This window comes from Mytilus californianus, unplaced genomic scaffold, assembly GCF_021869535.1.
Source record: "Mytilus californianus isolate M0D057914Y unplaced genomic scaffold, xbMytCali1.0.p SCAF_2, whole genome shotgun sequence".
Lineage (NCBI taxonomy): Eukaryota > Metazoa > Mollusca > Bivalvia > Mytilida > Mytilidae > Mytilus > Mytilus californianus.
The window spans coordinates 123,697,320-123,718,962 of NW_026262668.1; the positions used below are offsets into that span (position 1 = coordinate 123,697,320).

Consider the following 21,643-nt stretch of genomic DNA (forward strand, 5'->3'; position numbering starts at 1 on the left):
TGCTAATTAAACCATTCTATGAGGAAAATTATAAATATTCTAAAATTGAAATAAATGTCAACTGTACATTCAGAAAACAGACTGTCTACAATGAAAAGTTATAAACAAGATTGATCTTATTTTAATGAAACACACTATGCGTTAACAGTTGTGCTATCTATATTTTGAGTTCTATTAGTTTTTTCCCCATTTGAATACATTGTTAGATGATAAGAAATCAGTTCTATTTCATCAGTACTTTGTGTCTTGCTTAAAATGTACAAATTCGTCACATTTAATCATTTATGTTAAGAACAATACAAGTCTCTCTCAAATTCCATTTTACCATCTTATTATGATGTGGAAACCGAATCATGTTTTTTATGTTCTGTATATGACCAAAAAAAAGAAATTCCTGTGATCCTGTATTTGAGTGTTAAATAGTATATATATATATTACCTTATGATCAGTATTTAACTGTTTCACCAAAGCCAACCAATTCTCATTATCATAATTAACACGATAGAATCCAAATTGTTGTGTATTGGCTATTATCCAATCCTTTCCAGATAAAAAGTTGGATGGTCCCGGTAAATCTGTAAATAAAATTATATCAGCATAATTTGAAAACCTAAATCTTACTAATAATATTCCCAAAATTTTACAAAATTTAAAAATTTCTACATCAGACATTTTTTAAATCAGCTCTTGGTAAAATTAAAATAGAGTTGACCATTGGCAAGAAAGAATATGTCAAGTTAACACAAGTATGGTTTTGGTTGTTATGTAATATTATTATAAATCTTTAACTTCAACAATATGCCTAGCCAAAAGATACTACATGCTAACTCACAAGTTAACTGAAGGAATTCTGAACATCCTACTAAACACATTGTCTTAACTCCAGACTGACTCGTCTTTTCTCCTGCTACTAAATAGCACATGATTGTTGTAGCAGCAGCAAATATTACTTTGACTTTCCAACGAATCGACTCACTACCTTCTGCATTGGACCTTTAAATTATATCATGCCAACACTGGAACAGTCCTTTAGAAACGAGGAAATTCATCACATAATTAATTGATTAATTGTTGGTGTTAAATGCCACTTTCAGCACTCTTGGCTATATCATGGCGGGACAGTTTTTATTGGTGGAGGAAGCTGGAGTGCACAGAGAGAAACCTCAAACTTGCAATAAAAGTCCAGAAATCATTCAGTAATCTAATATCAAAGCATTTTGAATGCAAACAAATTAAAACACAAGTAGTAGTCTCCAACAACCAAATAATGTTGTCTACAACAAGATTTCTGTCAGTCTCACCCTCTGTTTCTGTTTTGATCCAGGTGATATCAGAAGCTGTCTTGTTAAAGTTCAGTTCCTTGCTGGTAGTGTAGAAAAATGGAATCTGCCACTTGTAACTGAAATGGAAACCAAAAGATTAAGAATTATATCTGTCTTTTCATAATCCTATAGCTTAGTGTATATATATGTCACTGCAATATACAAAATATTATTCGTACTGAAAAATTTATGCAAGACAATAAAATCAAATCACAAAACTTTTTTTAAAATTAACCTGTTCTATTCTTTGAAACAAGTCAAACATTATATATCATAACCCGGGCTTGACTCGGGTTAATAGTGAACCTTTTATTATGTGCCAGCCACACGCCTATTTTACAGTTGAGTGATTTTTTGTATGTCCAGGTAGTATATAAGGCCAGGTGACCTGAGTAGTATCCTCTTTTATTTCAAGGCCGCACGCATTTAAGTACGTATCAAGCAGACCCTGTTTGATCGATACACGTGTCTATACTATAGATTTTCAAATGGCAAGGTCTTGTAGACCATCTTCTTCAGAATCTGAAGATGAAAGAAACTATGAGGAGATTATGAAGCTTTTTGCTTCCGAGGATGAGTTTGACGCAAGTTTCTCCGGGTTTTCTGAAAATATAAGTGTGAATCACGCTTCAAATACACCGGAGTGCATTCAGGTTTTAGATAAACCGGATATAGATTCTATTTCACAAACTGTGAGTACAAACGTAAAAACTAATAAGAAAACAGTGGTTGTGCCTACAGAAAAAGGACCTGGAAAAGGTCCAGGCAAAAATAAGAAAGGCAAAGCACCTTTGAAAAGAAGTATTCAAATTACGCAGGACGAACCGTCCGCTAGCTGTAGTAAGCCAAAGGCTCCCAGAAAAACTTCTAAAAGTAAACAAGCTCAAGCCGAGCAAAATGAGTTACTGAAACAATTATTTGCTGACTTATCTAGTAATATTGTGTCTGCAATAAATGTCAATAGTAGTGGTACTGCAGGTCCAAGTAGTGACTCCCATAGTTTTATACAGGAACTTGAAGATAATGACATTAATGAGGTCGAAAATGACCAAAATGTTTTCAATTTGTTTGAAACTGATGATTTGTCTGAACATGAGAGTAATGTTGATCCCACACAACTTGTCGTTGAAAGTGAAGACGAGGAGTTTGATTATGAACTGCCAAAAATTTTTGAGGACGATGAACGGTTTGATTCTGAGGTCAGCCCTTCGATAGCATCAGTCATAGAAAAAATTTGTAAGAAAAAGTCGGATGTTACATCTTTGACTAAGGATAGCAAGATACCTAGCAATTGTAAAGCTTTAGTACCACCACCTGTCAACCCAGAAATTTGGCAATTTTTAGCCCGTAGAGCTAAGACTGAGGATTTGATTTCTCAGAATATTCAAAAGCTAACAGGGGCAGGCATGGTCCCTTTGATTAAGGTGGCAGAATTATTACGAGGGAAAAATCCTTGTATTAAGACAATGAGAGAGTTAATTTCAAGAGCTATTTCTATACAGTGTAATTTGCATTTTGAGCTATCTATTAAAAGGAGAATGAATTTGAAGCCTCATATTGAACGTAAATTCCATCAATTGTGTAACAGAAATGAGGTCGTGGGTGAAAAACTCTTTGGAGATGATATTAGTAAAAGACTTCAGGAGATTAATGATGCACAAAAGATAAACAAAACTTTCAGTTCAAAAAACTACAGAGGCCGATCCTATCGGCGAGGGTACCGGTTTGGTATGTCAAACCCAAGAGGCAATTTCAGAGGGCAGAGCCGCTACCCAAGAGGGTCATACAGGCAACCCATGATGAATTCTCAATACAGAAGAAAAAATTGAAGGTTGGTATTACATGTAAACATGTTGAAAAAGTTGGCTTAAACATTGGTAAATTAAAATATCATATTAGAAATTGGAAAAAATTAACATCAGAGAGTTGGGTATTAGAAACAATTACTGGTTATAAAATAGAATTTGATGAGATACCAGTTCAGAAAATAATTCCAAGACCTATAAAATTTAATAAAAATGAGGAAAGATTAGTTGATACAGAGGTATCTGATATGTTAAAAAAGGGAGCAATTAAAATTTCACACCATGAGAAAGGTGAATTTATTTCAAATCTCTTTCTTGTAAAAAAGAAAAATGGAACATTTAGACCAGTTATTAACCTGAAAAAATTAAACAGTTATATTCAGTATTATCATTTTAAACAAGAAACTCTTGAAGTTATTTTGAAAAGCATCTCTAGAAATGCATTTTTTACAAGCCTGGATTTGTCCGAGGCATATTGGTCTGTAGCGATACACGAAGACAGTAAAAAGTATTTGAAATTTATGTGGAATAACAAATTATATAATTTTGAATGTCTCCCATTCGGAATAGCTTCGGCTCCAAGAATATTTACAAAAATCATGAAAGTGGTATTTTCACATGTGAGACAGTTAGGCATTAGTTCTTTCTTTTATATTGATGATTCCCTATTACAAGCACTTTGTTTCGAACAAGCAAAAAGAAACACACATTTTGTAAATGATTTAATAGAATCACTAGGTTTTTCAATAAATATAGAGAAATCAAATTTTATACCTTCACAAAGAACAATGTTTCTGGGATTCATTATTGATTCAGTTTTGTTCAAGGTATTTTTACCAGAAGATAAAATACAAAAAATTATAGAAATTTCATACAAAGTGTTTGAAAGGAAGATTACACAAATTCGTACGGTTGCCCAATTAATTGGGTTATATTCTTCATCTTATCATGCAATTACACTTGCACATTTACAGCATAGATATTTGGACATTGACAAAACAAAAGCTTTACAAAAATCTTTTAAAAATTTTAATGCTCATATGTCTTTGTCGGTGGAGAGTAAAAATGAGATTTTATGGTGGATTCAAAATATTAAAAAAGAAAATGGTTGTCCAATTCGACAAGAGCCTCCAAAAGTTTATATACAAACTGATGCGTCGTTGATAGGTTGGGGTGCAGTATTTGAGAAAGATTGTACCCAAGGTAGATGGAATATAGATGAATGTCAGAATCATATTAATGTGTTAGAATTAAAAGCAATAATTTTGGCATTGCAGGCTCTTTGTAGATCTGTTAAAGATTGTCATATTTGTGTTAGAACAGACAGCGCAGTAGCGGTTGCATACATCAATAATCAAGGGGGATCAATATTATCGCTTTTAAAACTTGCAAAAGAAATTTGGTTTTGGAGTACTGAAAGAAAAGTATTTATATCTGCGGTACATATCCCAGGAAAACAAAATATACAACCAGATAATTTATCTAGACAATTTAATGATTCTTCAGAGTGGAAACTAAATAGTTCAGTTTTTGAAAAAGTGACTTTAAGTTTATTTAACCCAGAGATTGATTTGTTTGCGTCTCGTTTAAACAAACAACTGCCAAAGTATGTTAGTTGGTTTCCTGATCCAGAAGCTTATGCTTCAGATGCATTTTCTCTCTCTTGGAGTAATTTATTACCATATATTTTTGCTCCTTTCAGTCAGTTGCCAAGAGTCCTACAGAAAATAGAAGAGGACAAGGTAAGGAAGGCATTAATTATAGCTCCTGTTTGGACCACACAAACATGGTTTCCAAAATTATTAGAATTATTAATTTCTACTCCACTAAAATTACCAAATTGGTCAGATCTATTAACTTTGGCTCACAATGGTCAAAGACATTCAATGAACAAACGAAGATTATTCCTTATCGCTTGTATTGTATCCGGCGATATCTCATTGATAAAGGCTTTTCAAAAAGAGCTGTTAGAATTCTCTCCGAATCATGGAGAGATTCAACCAATAAACAGTATGAATATGCTTGGAGGAAGTGGATTTTGTGGTGTAGTAAAGAACAAATTAATTCCACTTCTCCATCTGTGATACAAATTTTGAATTATCTATCTTTTTTGTATGAAAACAAAAAATCTTACAGCTGTATTAATTCTCATAAATCAGCTATTTGTCAGACTCTGACATTAATGGGTATGGCTGAATTAGCAAAAGATAAACACATAACTAGATTTATGAAAGGCATTTTTAATTTAAGGCCGTCTTTACCTAGATATACATTTACATGGAATGTTGGTACAGTTTTGAAGTACTTATCACAATTATATCCAAATGAGAATTTATCTCTAAAAATGTTAACTCTGAAATGCATTGCTTTATTTGCATTGTCATCAGCTCAAAGATCACAAACACTTGTTAATTTAGATCTGAGATTTGTATCTGTAACAGACAATTCTTTGATTTTTAAGATACCAGTTTTACTAAAAACAACTAAACCAAACAAATCTAATTTGGATGTTATCATACATAAATATCAAAAACAGGATATTTGTCCTGTTAGATGTATTAAACATTATATTTTACGGACAAAGGATGTTCGAAAAAGTAAAAATTTATTCATTTCTTTTAGAACATTCAAACGTGTTACAACTTCAACTATTGCTCATTGGTTGAAAATAGTGTTAGGTAATGCAGGAATTGATATAAACAAATTTAAGGCACACTCATATCGTAGTGCTTCAACTTCAGCTGCTAAACAAGCTGGAATTTCACTGAATGATATATTAAAAACTGCTAACTGGAGGTCAGCTTACACTTTTCAAAAGTTTTATTTTAAAGATATTGAAACTCCATTGCCATCATATACTGAAACAGTATTTAATTCTTATTTATAGCTAGTGGTTTACAGGAACTGTATGGTGGACCAGGAGGATCAGCTATGGTTTTTCTACGTACATGTTATGATGTATCTAGCATTTCTGCGAGATGAATGGTTTTTGGACATTCCATTTGTTTTTTTGCAACAGGAGTTTGCTGACATTTGGAGTTGAATCGAACAGTTTTAGTCAATAGCATTAAATTTCGAGAACGTTTGAGAAGAAGCATAGAGAAAATGTGATAATTTAAGAATAATGAGAAAACAACAGTGTTAATTTGTTACATGTGAGAGGCATTTTAAAGTGAACTTTATAGAGTATTAATTGTTTTCTGAAGATTGTAACAGATTTTTGTTTTTGAACATAATAAAAGTTATTATGAAGCTTATGTCTTTATTCCACAAAACAAAGAAATATTCTATTATTTCATGATAGTCATTGCAATTCTGGGTAGTTTTGGAGTAATGTTATTGAGACAAAATGTGATAATTTATGATCTACTACATGTACATATTATGTAGAGTGGTAGTTAGGTTTTCTACTAGAGGATGTTTTATATTTGGTATTAATAGAGACTGTTTATGATTTTGGTATGAAAACAGAAACATCTAACACATGGAATAAAAAGATAGTAGATAGACATATTGGTGATTGTGTATTCTCTTTCGTACAAGTGATATACATGTATGGAGACAGATGAATTTTCTTTTTATCTGCAGTTAAATACTTTGATATGATTTAGGCTCATACATAGATACTTATTAAAGTATGAGAGACAAATTGTTTGGTTATGGTGATTGATGTTCTTGTTGTTTTTGTTGGTATTTGCATTTTTGGCTGTAAAGAGTTCACTATTAACCCGAGTCAAGCCCGGGTTATGATATATAATGGACCATCATCCAAACATCTGTGATGTGATGGATGAAGGTCATTATATGAGGAAGCCAAGGGCTTCCGAGGGTTAATAGTACCCTCCCTAGTGAAAACCCATTCCCGATGAGGTTTGATATAAATGCAAATACTGGTCGTGTTACTACCCATTTACACTGGAGATTTTACTGTTTGCCTCAAAATAAAAGAGGATACTACTCAGGTCACCTGGCCTTATATACTACCTGGACATACAAAAAATCACTCAACTGTAAAATAGGCGTGTGGCTGGCACATAATAAAAGGTTCACTATTAACCCTCGGAAGCCCTTGGCTTCCTCATATAATGACCTTCATCCATCACATCACAGATGTTTGGATGATGGTCCATTTAGTGAAATCATTAGGTTAAGATATTATCAATGTAAACTTGATCCAGATATTCCATCACTAGAATTGGATGGTAAGAATATTCTGTATAACACTGCACTTGCATGAAATCATGATCATAGAAAAAAACCAACAAATTGATCTGTAGTTTTATGTATAATGCGTCAAAATTATCAAGTCTGTGCTCTTACTTGAAAGGAGAAGAGGTCTGTGCTCTTACTTGAAAGGGGAAGTGTATTTCCCAGGATCCTTTGCATCAGGATTAGACAGGTAGCGTTTCTGTGATATTCGTAGGCCATTAGAGGTGGCAGTTACCATGACAACTGGATAATTCATCTGTAACGTCCATGTATCCATGATACTTTTAACATCCATAAGCTTTGTATCAGCCCTTGATTGCTGTAATAAATGATAATATATAAAATTACTATTTTATTGACCATTAAAATGGGTCAAAGAATCAAAGGGTTAAGTTTCTATACTTATTGCTTGGAATTTGAAATGACCATATATATACGGTTCATCAATTTGGTAAAATTAGTTTCCAAGCAGATGAATCACACAAAATGTTGGGTACATACACTGCGAAAAACCATAAAGTCTGACCAAGTTGAAGTATTAGGGAAAATCTATGTTCACAAATGTAATGATAGTTTGTACACTTTAATCTATAATAACAAAAAAGCTATGATTTTGACAATTCAAAACATTTTGAATGAATTTTCAACTTATATGTTCTATAATTTAAAAAGCAATCCATGGAATTACCTATCTTAAATTATGTTTTTAATTTAAAACAGTGATCCACAAATCTACATATAGCATGAATTGTCTTTTTTTCCTCTATCCAACAAAATTTATAACCATGAATTTAAATGAATTTAAGGTAAACAACCTTTTTCTGTTCTAAAACAACTTACATTAGCCATGGCGTTCCACAGATCATCATGGTAGGCATTACTGAACTTCCTGTCTATCAGATAATTCTGTAAACAAATAAATACAAATATGTGTCTATAGGACACCATGCCCCATTTAGTGGAATAGAGATCAAACTATAATTGGGCATATAATTAAAAAGTTCATATCATAAGGAACATGTGTACTATGTTCAAAGTTGATGTGACAATAACTTTAATGATATGGGACCATGAACAAACAGACCAACAGACAAGAAAACATATTGACCCCTACTATCATAGGTAGGCCATAAAAATGGAATATATATTGTAAACGTTAATTCAGATAATGGATCCAACCACTTTCGTCTATTCTACTAAAAGTTAAAAAATAAATGGACTTAATAATTCTGGAATATATATGCTTTCTTGATTGTCATCCATTAACTTTGTTATAAAGCTTCTCTCCAAATAATTATACAACAAGGTAATTCACTTGCTCAAAAAACCCTATATATAGAAAGTAAATTTGGAGCCTTGTATTTGAACAGGCTCATGAATGTTTTAATATAATAGAAATTTAAAAAAAATATAAATTCCACCAATACATTTACACAATTTTCATTAAATTTTAAGTGCGTATCAGAGATTTTTACAAAAACTAATTGGAAAAAAAATTGTCCTTTATATATATTCTTCTCAAGTTTATAACATATGTGTGGTTGTAGAGAGATAATATAAAAATACTACCTGCAGACCTTTTTTGAACGTTGAATCTCCGAGGAAAAATTTCATCATCCTTATAATACTAGCTCCCTAAAACATAGAAAAAAGTTATTTCAACTGTCACATGTGCTTTAAATATTTACGAAAACCTGAATAGGTTAACTTCTTTTATCTACTAACCCAATCTCCAAGACAATAAGACTATCATCATCATAAATTTAAAGCATATAATTCACTCAAATCTTATATATCCCCTCTACCCACAGCTCCTTACAATCTAATATCTTACCTATTACTATAGGGGTATTGAACGACTTTGACTACCCATGAGAGTCTCACACAGTCAGTTTTTCTTACCTTGTCATAGGATATAGCATCAAACACTTCATTGATTTCACTTGGATTATATACAGGTACATAGACAGGATGGGATGTTGCTAAACCATCAAATGAGAAGGCTGCATGTACTACATTCACTACAAACTGTTCAAACTGAAAGGTAATAAAGCCTTGTAAAACCTTATATTCATAGTGAGGTTGTGATTCAACTTTGTATAAATTTGGTAAACATTCCATACAAAAACACTTTCACTTTAGGAAGTTTATGTTTCACATCATTTATCATTACCATAACATCACAAACATAATCTTTACAAACCTTTGTATAATTAGCATAACTTTGTGTAAATGTGATTTCATGATCTGAACTATAAATCATTTTGATGGATAGAACTGCAGAAACAAATACTTCAAGCTGAATTTCTTCTTATTTGGGTTGTCAACAAGCATCTAATGGTTATTTGTTTGATGTCCATTTTAATATGATTCTTGCATAGTATGGACAAGCAGCATTTAAGATTACCTATGCATTATAAATGGTTTTCAAAAACTTCCATATAGTGTTAACCCATTAACATAAAGAAAACTAAGAAATGTTTTTATTGTACGTCTTAGAAACACCAGTTATAATTGCTAATATTTTAGAACAACATGTAATACATTTAACTATTTACCATCTTCCATTGTGGGTATAAATTATCACTACCAAGATATTGTACAAATCTAGCAAATCCTTCATTAAGCCAGATATCTCCCCACCAGTCCATGGTTACTAGGTCACCAAACCACTGAAATGAGATATAACACAAATCTCTCTCTTCTGCATGATACAGTATCACTTAAATCAATACTATGCCCTCAATCAAATTGTTCCATAAAAATAATCTTTCAAAAATGCTTTTAATTATTAAAAAAATTCACAAACAATTTATTTATAAGTAAAGATAGGTCATCTTTGACCAACCCGATCAAGATGTAATATTACAAGTCTTACACTTTATTCGTTTGGGTTCAGCATTCATGCAGAGAAATGCCTTTAATGTGAAAAGGTAGTTTTTGGATATTATACTTTCTTTGAAATTACCAACAGTTGCTTCTCCTAAATATCCAATAAAACACTGGAAAATTAACTTAACATGAATTATTGTTGAATTGTTGAAGATAAAAGAACAGAGATCCAATATCCCCTGCACTGCACATATTCTATCTATCTAAGGTACAAGGGCCATAACTAAAAAAAAGCACTTTTTTTTTTGTTCTTTAAATTTTTTATTAATATATTAGAGAAATGAAGGCTTCAGCGCAAATGCAATGTGATTTCCATTATAATTAATATTTCCAAGGGGCATAACTCATTAAAAGTATTTGATCAACACTTATAATTTCGAAAGTGTCAAAGACATTGCTGATATAAACCTATGATATAAGTTTCATAAAATTCTGTACACATGAAGGCGCTGACAATGCAATTTTCCATACAATCAATATTTCCAAGGGGCATAATTCTTTTGAAAATAATTGATCAGCACTGATTTTTAAACTTGTAAAAGACATTGATGATATAAACCTTTAATATAAATTTCATAAAAATCTGGCAAGAATTATACACATTAGAGCGCACATAAGGCAATTTTCCATATAATTAATATTTCCAAGAGGCATAATTCTTTGAAAAGTTAATGATCGGCACTGATTTTGGAACTCGTCCAAGACATTGCTAATATAAACCCATGATATACGTTTCATAAAAATCAGGCAAGAATTGTACATGTGAGAGCAGTAACAAGACTGGACGGACAGAGTCCAGTATCTCTATGTCCACCACAACGCGTTGCGCGGGGGACAATAAAGCAGAAGGATCTGTATGTTATTACACTGTGACTCACTGAGAACACAGTAGGACAATCTATACATACTTACCTGATGAACTAACTCATGAGTTATTGTCCCTGTGACTCACTGAGGACACAGTAGGACAATCTATACATACTTACCTGATGAACTAACTCATGAGTTATTGTCCCTGTGACTCACTGAGGACACAGTAGGACAATCTATACATACTTACCTGATGAACTAACTCATGAGTTATTGTCCCTGTGACTCACTGCGGACACAGTAGGACAATCTATACATACTTACCTGATGAGCTAACTCATGAGTTATTGTTCCTGTGACTCACTGAGGAGGCTGTAGGACAATCTATACATACTTAACTGATGAGCTAACTCATGAGTTATTGTTCCTGTGACTCACTGAGGACACAGTAGGAGAATCTATACATACTTACCTGATGAGCTAACTCATGAGTTATTGTTCCTTTGACTCACTGAGGACAATATAGGACAATCTTTACATACTAACCTGATGAGCTAACTCATGAGTTATTGTCCCTGTGACTCACTGAGGACAATATAGGACAATCTATACATACTTACCTGATGAGCTAACTCATGAGTTATTGTCCCTGTGACTCACTGAGGACAATATAGGACATACTTACTTGATGAGCTAACTCATGAGTTATTGTTCCTGTGACTCTTTGTTTGTTTCCCTCTGAAGATACACCAGGTTCAAACAACATGGCTGTTTCCCTGTATGTAATCAGACCCCAGTTCTCCATAGCTCCAGCAGAGAAGTCAGGAATGGCTATCATGTCTGCAATATATACTTATGGTTAATTTGATAATATATTAAACCTAGATAATACAATCAAATTAAGGGAATTTACACTAATAACTTTAATAACATTAGGGTGCTATCTTTTAGATATCTTTATGAGTATCTGACAATTACACATTAAATTGTCATAGTCATAATCATATATGACAGTGCGTGTATAAAAATCAACAGAAAGTTATTAGAGCACTTTATTCAAGAAAAAATATCAAATTTAAATTCTGATTGCAACTGAAAGTCTTTCAAACCATTATCAGGCATGATCAACTTGATGAACACAAATTTTCTTGGTACATTTAATTATTATCAACAGTACTGTGAATGCGCTTTGCCTATTAAATCTGTACTAATCTGCCGAGCTAGCTCATCTTAATTCATTTGTGTCTTACCTTGCTTAGGAAGAGGAAATCTGACCCCAAAGAAGTCTTCATAGAAAGTAATGGTATCTATACCAATCTGCAGGGCTAACTCAGCTTGGTTTATTGTCTCAGGTGTACTCCATGCTCCATACTACAATACACTTTAAAGTAACTTAATTTTTCTAATCTTATCTAATAAAGTTCAATGCAAAAGTTTCAATTATGTTTAAGCAAAACTGTTGAGGTAGGGGATGAGACAAACTATGTATCTTTATAGCTTACAAAGACAACAAATGGAAAACCTCAGAAAAATAATTCAAATTTGTCTAAAATAAGAGGTGCTCATCTTTAATCTGTGTGCAAAGATTGTATTAATTTGAAGGTAAACCATTAGAGTTCCACATGACACAAACTAAATAATTTTTAAAGCATTCAATGTCAAAAGTCACTTAGTTCCACACATTGGTAATCTGGGGTTAAAAGTTCCAATCTGTCCAAAATAGGTGCTCATCTTTAGTCTGTGAGCAATTACTGTGCAAAATTAAAATATTCCTGTAAGAAGACCGTTGGAGATACATGCGACCTAAAGCAGGGACCCGCAAAAGCATTGAATGACAAAAATCAGTTAGTTCCACAAACTGAAAACCTTAAAATAAATATTCAAATCTATCCTTAATAGGAGGTTCATATCTTAAATATGTTTGTAAACATTGTGCAAAGTTTGAATAAGTTTGAAAGAAAAATATTCAAGGTATGCATAACATAAAATAAGTTTTGGATAGTCCGATTGAATGTTGGATGGATGGAGTGGAGCAGTTACTAGACCTGCTCTCACTTCTGGCAACTCAGGTAAAAATGTAATTCAATTTCTGAGACAGTTTGGTGGATAAACAGTGTATAAATTTTGGGCTGAATCAGTTGTATATTTCATTGCTGTAGGATTACTTACAGTGATGTTGTTCTTGGTTGTCCCTGTAATCTGTTTGAAATCACATACAATAAATGCCAGTAAATAGGTAGACATTTTCTCTGACAATTTATACTCATCGGCAACAAATCCATTTGGCCTATAAAAACAGAAAAAGACAAATAGTTCTTAATGTTATATGAATCCTGGACTAAGGTAAAATTACATTTTTGAATAAAACACATGAGTTTTTTAAAAACAAATAATTACCTTTGTATACCAGTTTTTTCCTGTGGCATGTTAGATATTGATGTCATTGATGGTTTTCTCAGTAGTGTCACCTTAAATTTGGCTTTCATGTTAGGTTCATCAAAACATGGGAAAGCTTTCCTTGCATCAGTAGCCTCAAACTGTGTCACAGCTAAATACCTACAAAACAATCAAGCAACTATATTTTTTTTCTATAGAAGTAGGAGTACAGTACATAGTTAATCAATGTGAAATGAACACCTTTAAAGATATTCTACTCCATAACTATAAACTATCAGACTAAGCATGGTATCTTTTTTAAAACAAATTCATTTTACAAACAATAGCATAATTACACTTCTTTTAGATAAATATATCACACTTGTTTAGCATCAAATGAACCTCATCAGGTAAATTTTCTAAAAGTCGTAAAATCAGATGGATGCAGCTTAAATATCCTTCATAAATAATGTTTCTTAGAACCAATATCCTGATGATACTTACACATTCTTGTCATTTCTTTTGTATGAACTGTAGTACAGCCCTGCAAGATCATCTTTTAAAGGACCTTCAAATTCTAAAGACAACACATAAGTCTGACCCTGATTAAGTTTCTCTGACAAAAACATGATGTAGAACTGTCTGTCATTATCTTCTGTTGTCCTGAGAATCTTTGGTCCTGACTGATTACCGGACTGGATCTTTATGTAAATGGTCTGTTTTTTTATGGTGAGCTTATTGATATGGATTGTAATATTATCTGTAGCTTCAAGGCAGTCAATAACAATATCAACTTTTCCTGATATTTTGAAATCTTTTGGGTCATCAGCATAAATATCAGGTAGCAACTCTAAGGTATATAGTTGTGGTGAAACTGTACGGGGGAGTCTGACATCAGTGATGTGGTTACCTCCCTTGTTTTGTGAAGATATCGTCCTGTCAAGCCATGCTTCCAATGTTTCATAGTTATCTGTCATCCATTTAATGTTTAATTCTGTATTTTCTACAGCCTGTTCATAAGATCTAGTACCTGAACCTAAATCTGGATTATTCATCTTGAAAGCTTTCAACTGAAATAATTGTAAATTATATTAATGTAAAAGAAGAATTACTAGAAGAATTTTGTAATAAGTTGTATAACCTATAATATTAAGATGTCAACATTTAATTATTCTGTTAAATTATCATCATTAAGAAAGCATCAGAAAAATAAATATTTGATATTTTCCAGCAATTATCATCAGTAATGTTTCTTACCATTGAAATTCCAAAGGCGATAAGGGAACCACCAAGCTGACCATCATATACAAAGCCAGCATAATTCAAATGGCTTATTTCTAGAATATTTGTCAAAACACATACCATCGACTTCAGATTTTGCCAAGGCGACAAGGTCATTGTTACCGTATCATGATACTGAATATTGAGTTCAATAAAGAATGTCCTTTTCATATGATCTATAATTTACTGAAGAGAAGGTTTGATTTCATCATGCCCATCTTATATTCTAAATCTGAGAGAATCTCAACAAGTTATTTGGTCTGCTTAATTCTTCATACTAAATCAGCCTGGTCTGTTAGAAATCAATATTGGTATCCCCTCTTCATGGTTATAATGTGTATTGCATTTTACGGAAAGAATCCAGCAGTTTAGTCTCTTTCTGGTGACAACCCATATATGGACCCTTGTCCAAAACTTGACCTTTCTCATTAAACGTCAACAGGGGTCACATTTTGTTCTTGATCATGATAATGATTGTTGCTTGCATGCTAAATGTTCAGAGACAATATTTCATGCTTACTCAGGACAAGAACAAAATAACAATTATTACATTAGGTAGGTTCATTGAGTAATAATTTAAAGTCAGATTTTATAACAATTTACCATTATTTTATCTATAGATTCCTCTCTCAAAAAATGAACACAGCAGTAATTTTGGAAGGAATGGATTTTCAATGACATGTTCTGAAGATAGAAGTAATGTATACTTTTCTGTATGTACCTTTTGCAGATCTATCTCTGTATTAAAACTATCTGTTATTCCAGTTATCAGGTTCTTGATTGCAAATGAGGATTTACCATATCTACAATACAATAAAACAGAAAAGAAAGTCTATTGGGTAACAATTTTTTTCTATAGATATTTTTATGTTTTGTTGTAACTTTGTCTAGAACTACAACTTTTAGCAAAGTAGGACCAAACTTTTGAAAAAATGCAATAGATTAAGCTATATAAGTATGTACCAAGACTCATGTAGATACAACATTAAATCACAGTGTTTGCAATGACAAGATGTGTACAGGATTGGGAATAATAAAATGGATATTGACATTTTATAAATTTTTTAATTTTAGGAAAAAGTTGATAAATATAGATTCTATCAGTGCATGAAGTGTGATAAGGTATTTCACCACTGAATATAGTTAAATTTTCAAATTTAAAATGTGAGGCTTGCCAAGCGTTTTAAATATTTAAGATTTAACTGTTGAGAGTGGAGAAACGTTGTACCGCACGAGGTTTGGTGGCCGAAAATCATTTTTAGAAATATATTAGAGAAACTATTTCACTAATCTGCAAACAGATGTGTTTTTTATAAGTGATATCAACAAGGATGGTTGCCCTTTTTCATGACAGCAAGAATATTTGACATCATAATTGAATTTTGCTCAATGACAAACTGAGATCAAACAAACCACACATTGACTAAAATTATAAACTGTTAACACAGAGATATGTCTCGCCCTTTTGTAATTTTGATAATGCAAATGTTGAAATTGAAAGAGCAATACTTTAACATGTAAGTTATGCAAATATTCAAAGACAATGAACCATGACAGAAGGTACATGGCTAAACAATCTCCATAGAAATGAAATGTGCCAATGCTAATACAACTGCATACCAAATACCATTGACAATCATAAGTCGTTCCCTTTAAACAAACCTAAACACAAATATTAAATTGTAAACTATGTTAAAGTTTAAAGTCAATGAACCATGATGAGGGGGTGCGGCTATATAATCTCCATGGAAATGAGACTTGCAAATGCCAATAAATTTGCATACCAAATATCACTGACTTAACATTAGTGGTTCATCTTAAACTGATCTAATCACAAACTAATACCTGTAAACTAAGCAAAAATTTCAAAGTCAATAGACCATGACTGAGGGGGCGGAGCCAAATAATTTCCATGGAAATGAGATATGCCAATGCTTATACAACTGCATACCAATTAACATTGGCCTACCACTAGTGGTTCCCCATGAACTGACCTAATCACAAACTAATACATGTAAACCAAACAAAAGTTTCAAAGTCAATAGACCATGACTGAGGGGGCAGGGCCAAATAATCTCCATGGAAATGAGATGTGCCAATGCTAATACAACTGCATACCAAATATCATTGACCTACCAATAGTGGTTCACTATAAACTAGACCTAATCACAAACAAATACATTGTTGACACCGCCGCCGGAAACAGCATACCTATGTTTCGCTTTTTGACTCAGTCAAGGCGAGACAAAAATCAACAGATTGAGAAAAGGATACATCTGCTAAGAAATAAAGAAAATAATAAATGTAGTTGCTACTGTGAGGATGAACATTAATTTCCAAATTCATACAAATCTAGCCTTCCTTTTGTCCTGAATTTAAGATCCAAAACCCTATGTTTAGTGATAGATGTCTTTCACTTATACATTAAATAAATATAAAGCTCATAGGTAAAAAATTGCACCATTCATTTTTCAAAAATATAAAAAAAAAACTAATATACCAATAGTATATAAATAGTTGTTAAACATTTCTAAACATCTGTGGACATACAATTCAGCTGCAGCTATATTAATTTTTTAAAGCAATAAACTCTTATACTTGGACCAGAAAACTTAGACATAAAGACATAAGACATACACCTTTATATAAAATTGGTATATGCAAGACAATTACAAAAACAAAAACTCTGAAGAGCTATTAAAACCTCAAATGTGAATACAAATGTGCAGTACCTTTGACTTTGCCAGTAGAGGTGAAATAAAAAAAATCCTGTCTATAATGATATCAATCAAATTGTGACTTGGATGGAGAGTTGTCTCATTGGCACTCATACCACATCTTCTTATATCTATGTGTTTAACTTCTAATATTGCAAAGTTTTGAATGATTTGACAATAGTCACAATAGACAAAGAAGTTGGGGCAAGCTTAGGATAAGCTGTTTCTCTAATAAGAGAGGATATCACAGTTTTATTAGTTACCTGCTACTAATCAATTTCCAGTTTCCTACAACATAATCCCATGCTAAATCTCTGCCATTAACATTCCTTGAGATGGCAATGATAACATTGGAGGCATCCTGACTTCTTATTTCTGACATGTCCAAGGAATAAGTCAGATACCTGGCAAAAAGAAAAAGAGATCATTTTGAAAAATGAATACTCAGATTTTTTAAAGTATAAGCTATATATCTATTTTCACTTCTTGAAACAATACAAGTTCTAATTTAGGTTCTCAAGTATAATGTATATTTTAATGACACTTTGTATCCAGCATTCTTTAAAGTTTTGAACAGGTCTACGTAACATGACCTAGTAATATCTTACTTTCTGATTTCATCATTAGAATTATAATCTACAAATATCAATCATGGAAGCTGTACAGGAGAATGTATGATGTGGCCACTTTTTTGGCCCCTTGAATATGAACATCAAGAAGCATTATAAAATCTACCAAATCTACAAAATCATAAGACATAAGTCCGTCAGATTTCAGTATTTATATCTTTATTAATTTTGTATTCAACTAGACCATACCCGCGACATCGCGGGTCCGTGACTGAATTAAAGAACCTACGCCATATTTTTAGCCTGGATTTTTAGAATTTGTATTGTCATTTGGTAAAGTCATGATGATTATAAGGTGCACAGCAAAGCTTCCAAAACGGTCATATATGCCGGACATTTGTATAATGTCCGGTAAAAGTCCTTACATTTCAGCGGTTTGCATGTAATTAATTTAATCAAAAAGATTTAAATTATCAGAAATACGTTTACAAATATGATTTGATGAAAAAATTAAAAAGGTGAAAATGAAAAATCGTCATAACCACGTTGTTTGAACCTAGAGACATGTCTCTGTTTGAACTAGTACACGTGTGCGCATGTGCGCAGGTGTGAAATCTAATTATGCATCCAAATTTCTTCAAAAAATGCTTAAATTGTCATTGATACCTTTATCTCACGTTTAATTCGAATATTTTCTTGAAGAAATAACGTAGAAAGAGCTACTTCAACTCATTCACGCTTTGCAAACGTACACGGAATTTACGTATCCGTCTCTGGTCCATGTTTTACCATTGTCAAGATAACATCCGGTATAAAAAAACTAGAGGCTCTAAAGAGCCTGTGTCGCTCACCTTGGTCTATGTGAATATTAAACAAAGGACGCAGATGGATTCATGACAAAATTGTGTTTTGGTGATGGTGATGTGTTTGTACATCTTAATTTACTGAACATTTTTCCTGCTTACAATTATCTCTATCTATAATTAACTTGGCCCAGTAGTTTCAGAGGAGAAGATTTTTGTAAAAGATTACTAAGATTTACGAAAAAATGGTTAAAAATTGACTATAAAGGGCAATAACTCCTAAAGGGGTCAACTGACAATTTCGGTCATGTTGACTTATTTGTAGGTCTTACTTTGCCGACATTTATTGTTTTTTACAGTTTATCTCTATCTATAATAATATTCAAGATAATAACCAAAAACAGCAAAATTACCTTAAAATTACCAATTCAGGGGCAGCAACCCAACAACGGGTTGTCCGATTCATCTGAAAATTTCAGGGCAGATAGATCTTGACCTGATAAACAATTTTACTTCATGTCAGATTTGCTTTAAATGCTTTGGTTTTTGAATTAAAAGCCAAAAACTGAATTTTACCCCTATGTTCTATTTTTAGCCGTGGCGGCCATCTTGGTTGGTTGACCAGGTCACGCCACACATTTTTTAAAACTATATAACCAAATGATGATTGTGGCCAAGTTTGGTTTAATTTGGCCCAGTTGTTTCAGAGGAGAAGATTTTTGTAAAAGATGACTAAGATTTACGAAAAATGGTTAAAAATTGACTATAAAGGGCAATTACTCCTAAAGGGGTCAACTGACCATTTCAGTCATGTTGACTTATTTGTTAATCTTACTTTGCTGAACATTATTGCTGTTTACAGTTTATCTCTATCTATAATAATATTCAAGATAATAACCAAAAACTGCAAAATTTCCTTAAAATTACCAATTCAGGGGCAGCAACCCAACAACAGGTTGTTCGATTCATCTGAAAATTTCAGGGCAGATAGATCTTGACCTGATAAACAATTTTACTTCATGTCAGATTTGCTCTAAATGCTTTGGTTTTTGAGTTACAAGCCAAAAACTGCATTTTACCCCTATGTTTTATTTTTAGCTGTGGCGGCCATCTTGGTTGGTTGGCCGGGTCACGCCACACATTTTTTAAACTATATACCCCAATGATGATTGTGGCCAAGTTTGGTTTAATTTGGCCCAGTTGTTTCAGAGGAGAAGATTTTTGTAAAAGATGACTAAGATTTAAGAAAAATGGTTAAAAATTGACTATAAAGGGCAATTACTCCTAAAGGGGTCAACTGACCATTTCGGTTATATTGACTTATTTGTAAATCTTACTTTGCTGAACATTATTGCTGTTTACAGTTTATCTCTATCTATAATAATATTCAAGATAATAACCAAAAACAGCAAAATTTCCTTAAAATTACCAATTCAGGGGCAGCAACCCAATAACAGGTTGTCCGATTCATCTGAAAATTTCAGGGCAGATAGATCTTGACCTGAAGAACAATTTTACCCCATGTCAGATTTGCTCTTAATGCTTTGGTTTTTGAGTTATAAGCTAAAAACTGCATTTTACCCCTATGTTCTATTTTTAGCCGTGGCGGCCATCTTGGTTGGTTGACCGGGTCACGCCACACATTTTTAAAACTAGATACCCCAATAATGATTGTGGCCAAGTTTGGTTAAATTTGGCCCAGTAGTTTCAGAGGAGAAGATTTTTGTAAAAGTTTACGGACGACGGACGCAGGACGACGGACGACGGACGCAAAGTGATGAGAAAAGCTCACTTGACCTTTCAGGTCAGGTGAGCTAAAAAGTAAAGTTTTTGACAACGTTATTTTGCACAAATAAAGAGTCTAAGGCAGATATAAGTACGCTGATGTTGCATACTTCGAATGATGCACTGCCAATTTAACAGTTTACGTCAGAACTTCGAATTTGAATCAAAGAAAGTTTAATATTGTTTTTTTTAATGTCAATCATTGGGATGGCCAACTCGGCAACTGATTACCATAATCAATTGCCTTTTGTTTATTTAGTCTTAAGGGATTAAAATCGGGTTAATATATAAAATGTCCGGCTGGCTAAAAATAATTTTGGAAGCCCTAGTGCACAGTTATTCCCTGTATAATGACGAAGTTCAGGTGTGTTTATAGCAAATCCTGAATACACAGTTTGGTTGTGCGCCTGAGAGAGGCGGATTGTACAGATTAGGTAACAGGGATCAGGTAATTTTGTCACATATACTATTGGAATCGGTATTGGATTCGGATTCGACCTGGAACTTGTTAATTATTGGTAATATTAATTATGTGGAAAACAAAAGGGCCTGGAATGGTGTAATTTTTAATCTACACAATTGTCCTATATTATTTATATATAAAGTTAAATTCTGCGGACAGTACATCAACTGAGCATGTGCAAAAGCGTATAAGACACGGATTAATAACGGTCTCCGAACTTGAATATTTTCTCAAAAATTGGCGTTTTCTGTGGAAAAAAGATTGTTTCAAAGACAAATTTTGGAAGTACAAAACACTACATTTATACGTCATATCACAAATATTTCCGACTTTGTATGGTTTCAGAGGAGATGTGGCTCAATGAAATAGGTCTCTTCCTTTAGTAGTATAGATATTAGAATAAGGGATTCAAACTGCTCGCATTTTAGGTCAAAACTGATAAACTTGCCACAATAGCCTCACTCTGAGATCTTGTCAATATTATTTAGATACGAAAAAAGACTTTACCCAAAAAGATATTCTGCTGCAAGATCTTTTTTTACCAAGATGTTAGTGTGTGTAAATATCCTTTTGGGTAAGGTCCTGGCTCACATCTATTTTGTGTAATTTA

General features: G+C 32.7%; 1 protein-coding gene and 1 long non-coding RNA gene across 2 annotated transcripts in view; one reads left to right on the forward strand and one right to left on the reverse strand.

The window, feature by feature from the left end:
* Nucleotides 1–21,643, reverse strand: part of LOC127727793 (uncharacterized) — a 117,304-nt gene that overhangs the window by 41,455 nt on the left and 54,206 nt on the right. Inside the window, exons 38-51 of the mRNA XM_052234910.1 lie at nucleotides 17,677–17,817; nucleotides 15,418–15,499; nucleotides 13,920–14,485; nucleotides 13,437–13,595; nucleotides 13,209–13,326; nucleotides 12,290–12,410; nucleotides 11,725–11,879; nucleotides 9,896–10,009; nucleotides 9,240–9,374; nucleotides 8,907–8,972; nucleotides 8,178–8,243; nucleotides 7,478–7,656; nucleotides 1,303–1,400; nucleotides 440–576 (exon numbers count right to left, since the gene is read on the reverse strand). Of these exons, the coding sequence (XP_052090870.1) occupies nucleotides 440–576; nucleotides 1,303–1,400; nucleotides 7,478–7,656; nucleotides 8,178–8,243; nucleotides 8,907–8,972; nucleotides 9,240–9,374; nucleotides 9,896–10,009; nucleotides 11,725–11,879; nucleotides 12,290–12,410; nucleotides 13,209–13,326; nucleotides 13,437–13,595; nucleotides 13,920–14,485; nucleotides 15,418–15,499; nucleotides 17,677–17,817 (2,137 nt within the window). The remainder of the gene's footprint in view (nucleotides 1–439; nucleotides 577–1,302; nucleotides 1,401–7,477; nucleotides 7,657–8,177; nucleotides 8,244–8,906; nucleotides 8,973–9,239; nucleotides 9,375–9,895; nucleotides 10,010–11,724; nucleotides 11,880–12,289; nucleotides 12,411–13,208; nucleotides 13,327–13,436; nucleotides 13,596–13,919; nucleotides 14,486–15,417; nucleotides 15,500–17,676; nucleotides 17,818–21,643) is intronic.
* Nucleotides 2,488–6,380, forward strand: LOC127730892 (uncharacterized). Its single transcript, XR_007995345.1, has 3 exons — nucleotides 2,488–3,154; nucleotides 4,831–4,870; nucleotides 6,016–6,380. It is a non-coding gene; the product is annotated as an uncharacterized LOC127730892 (long non-coding RNA).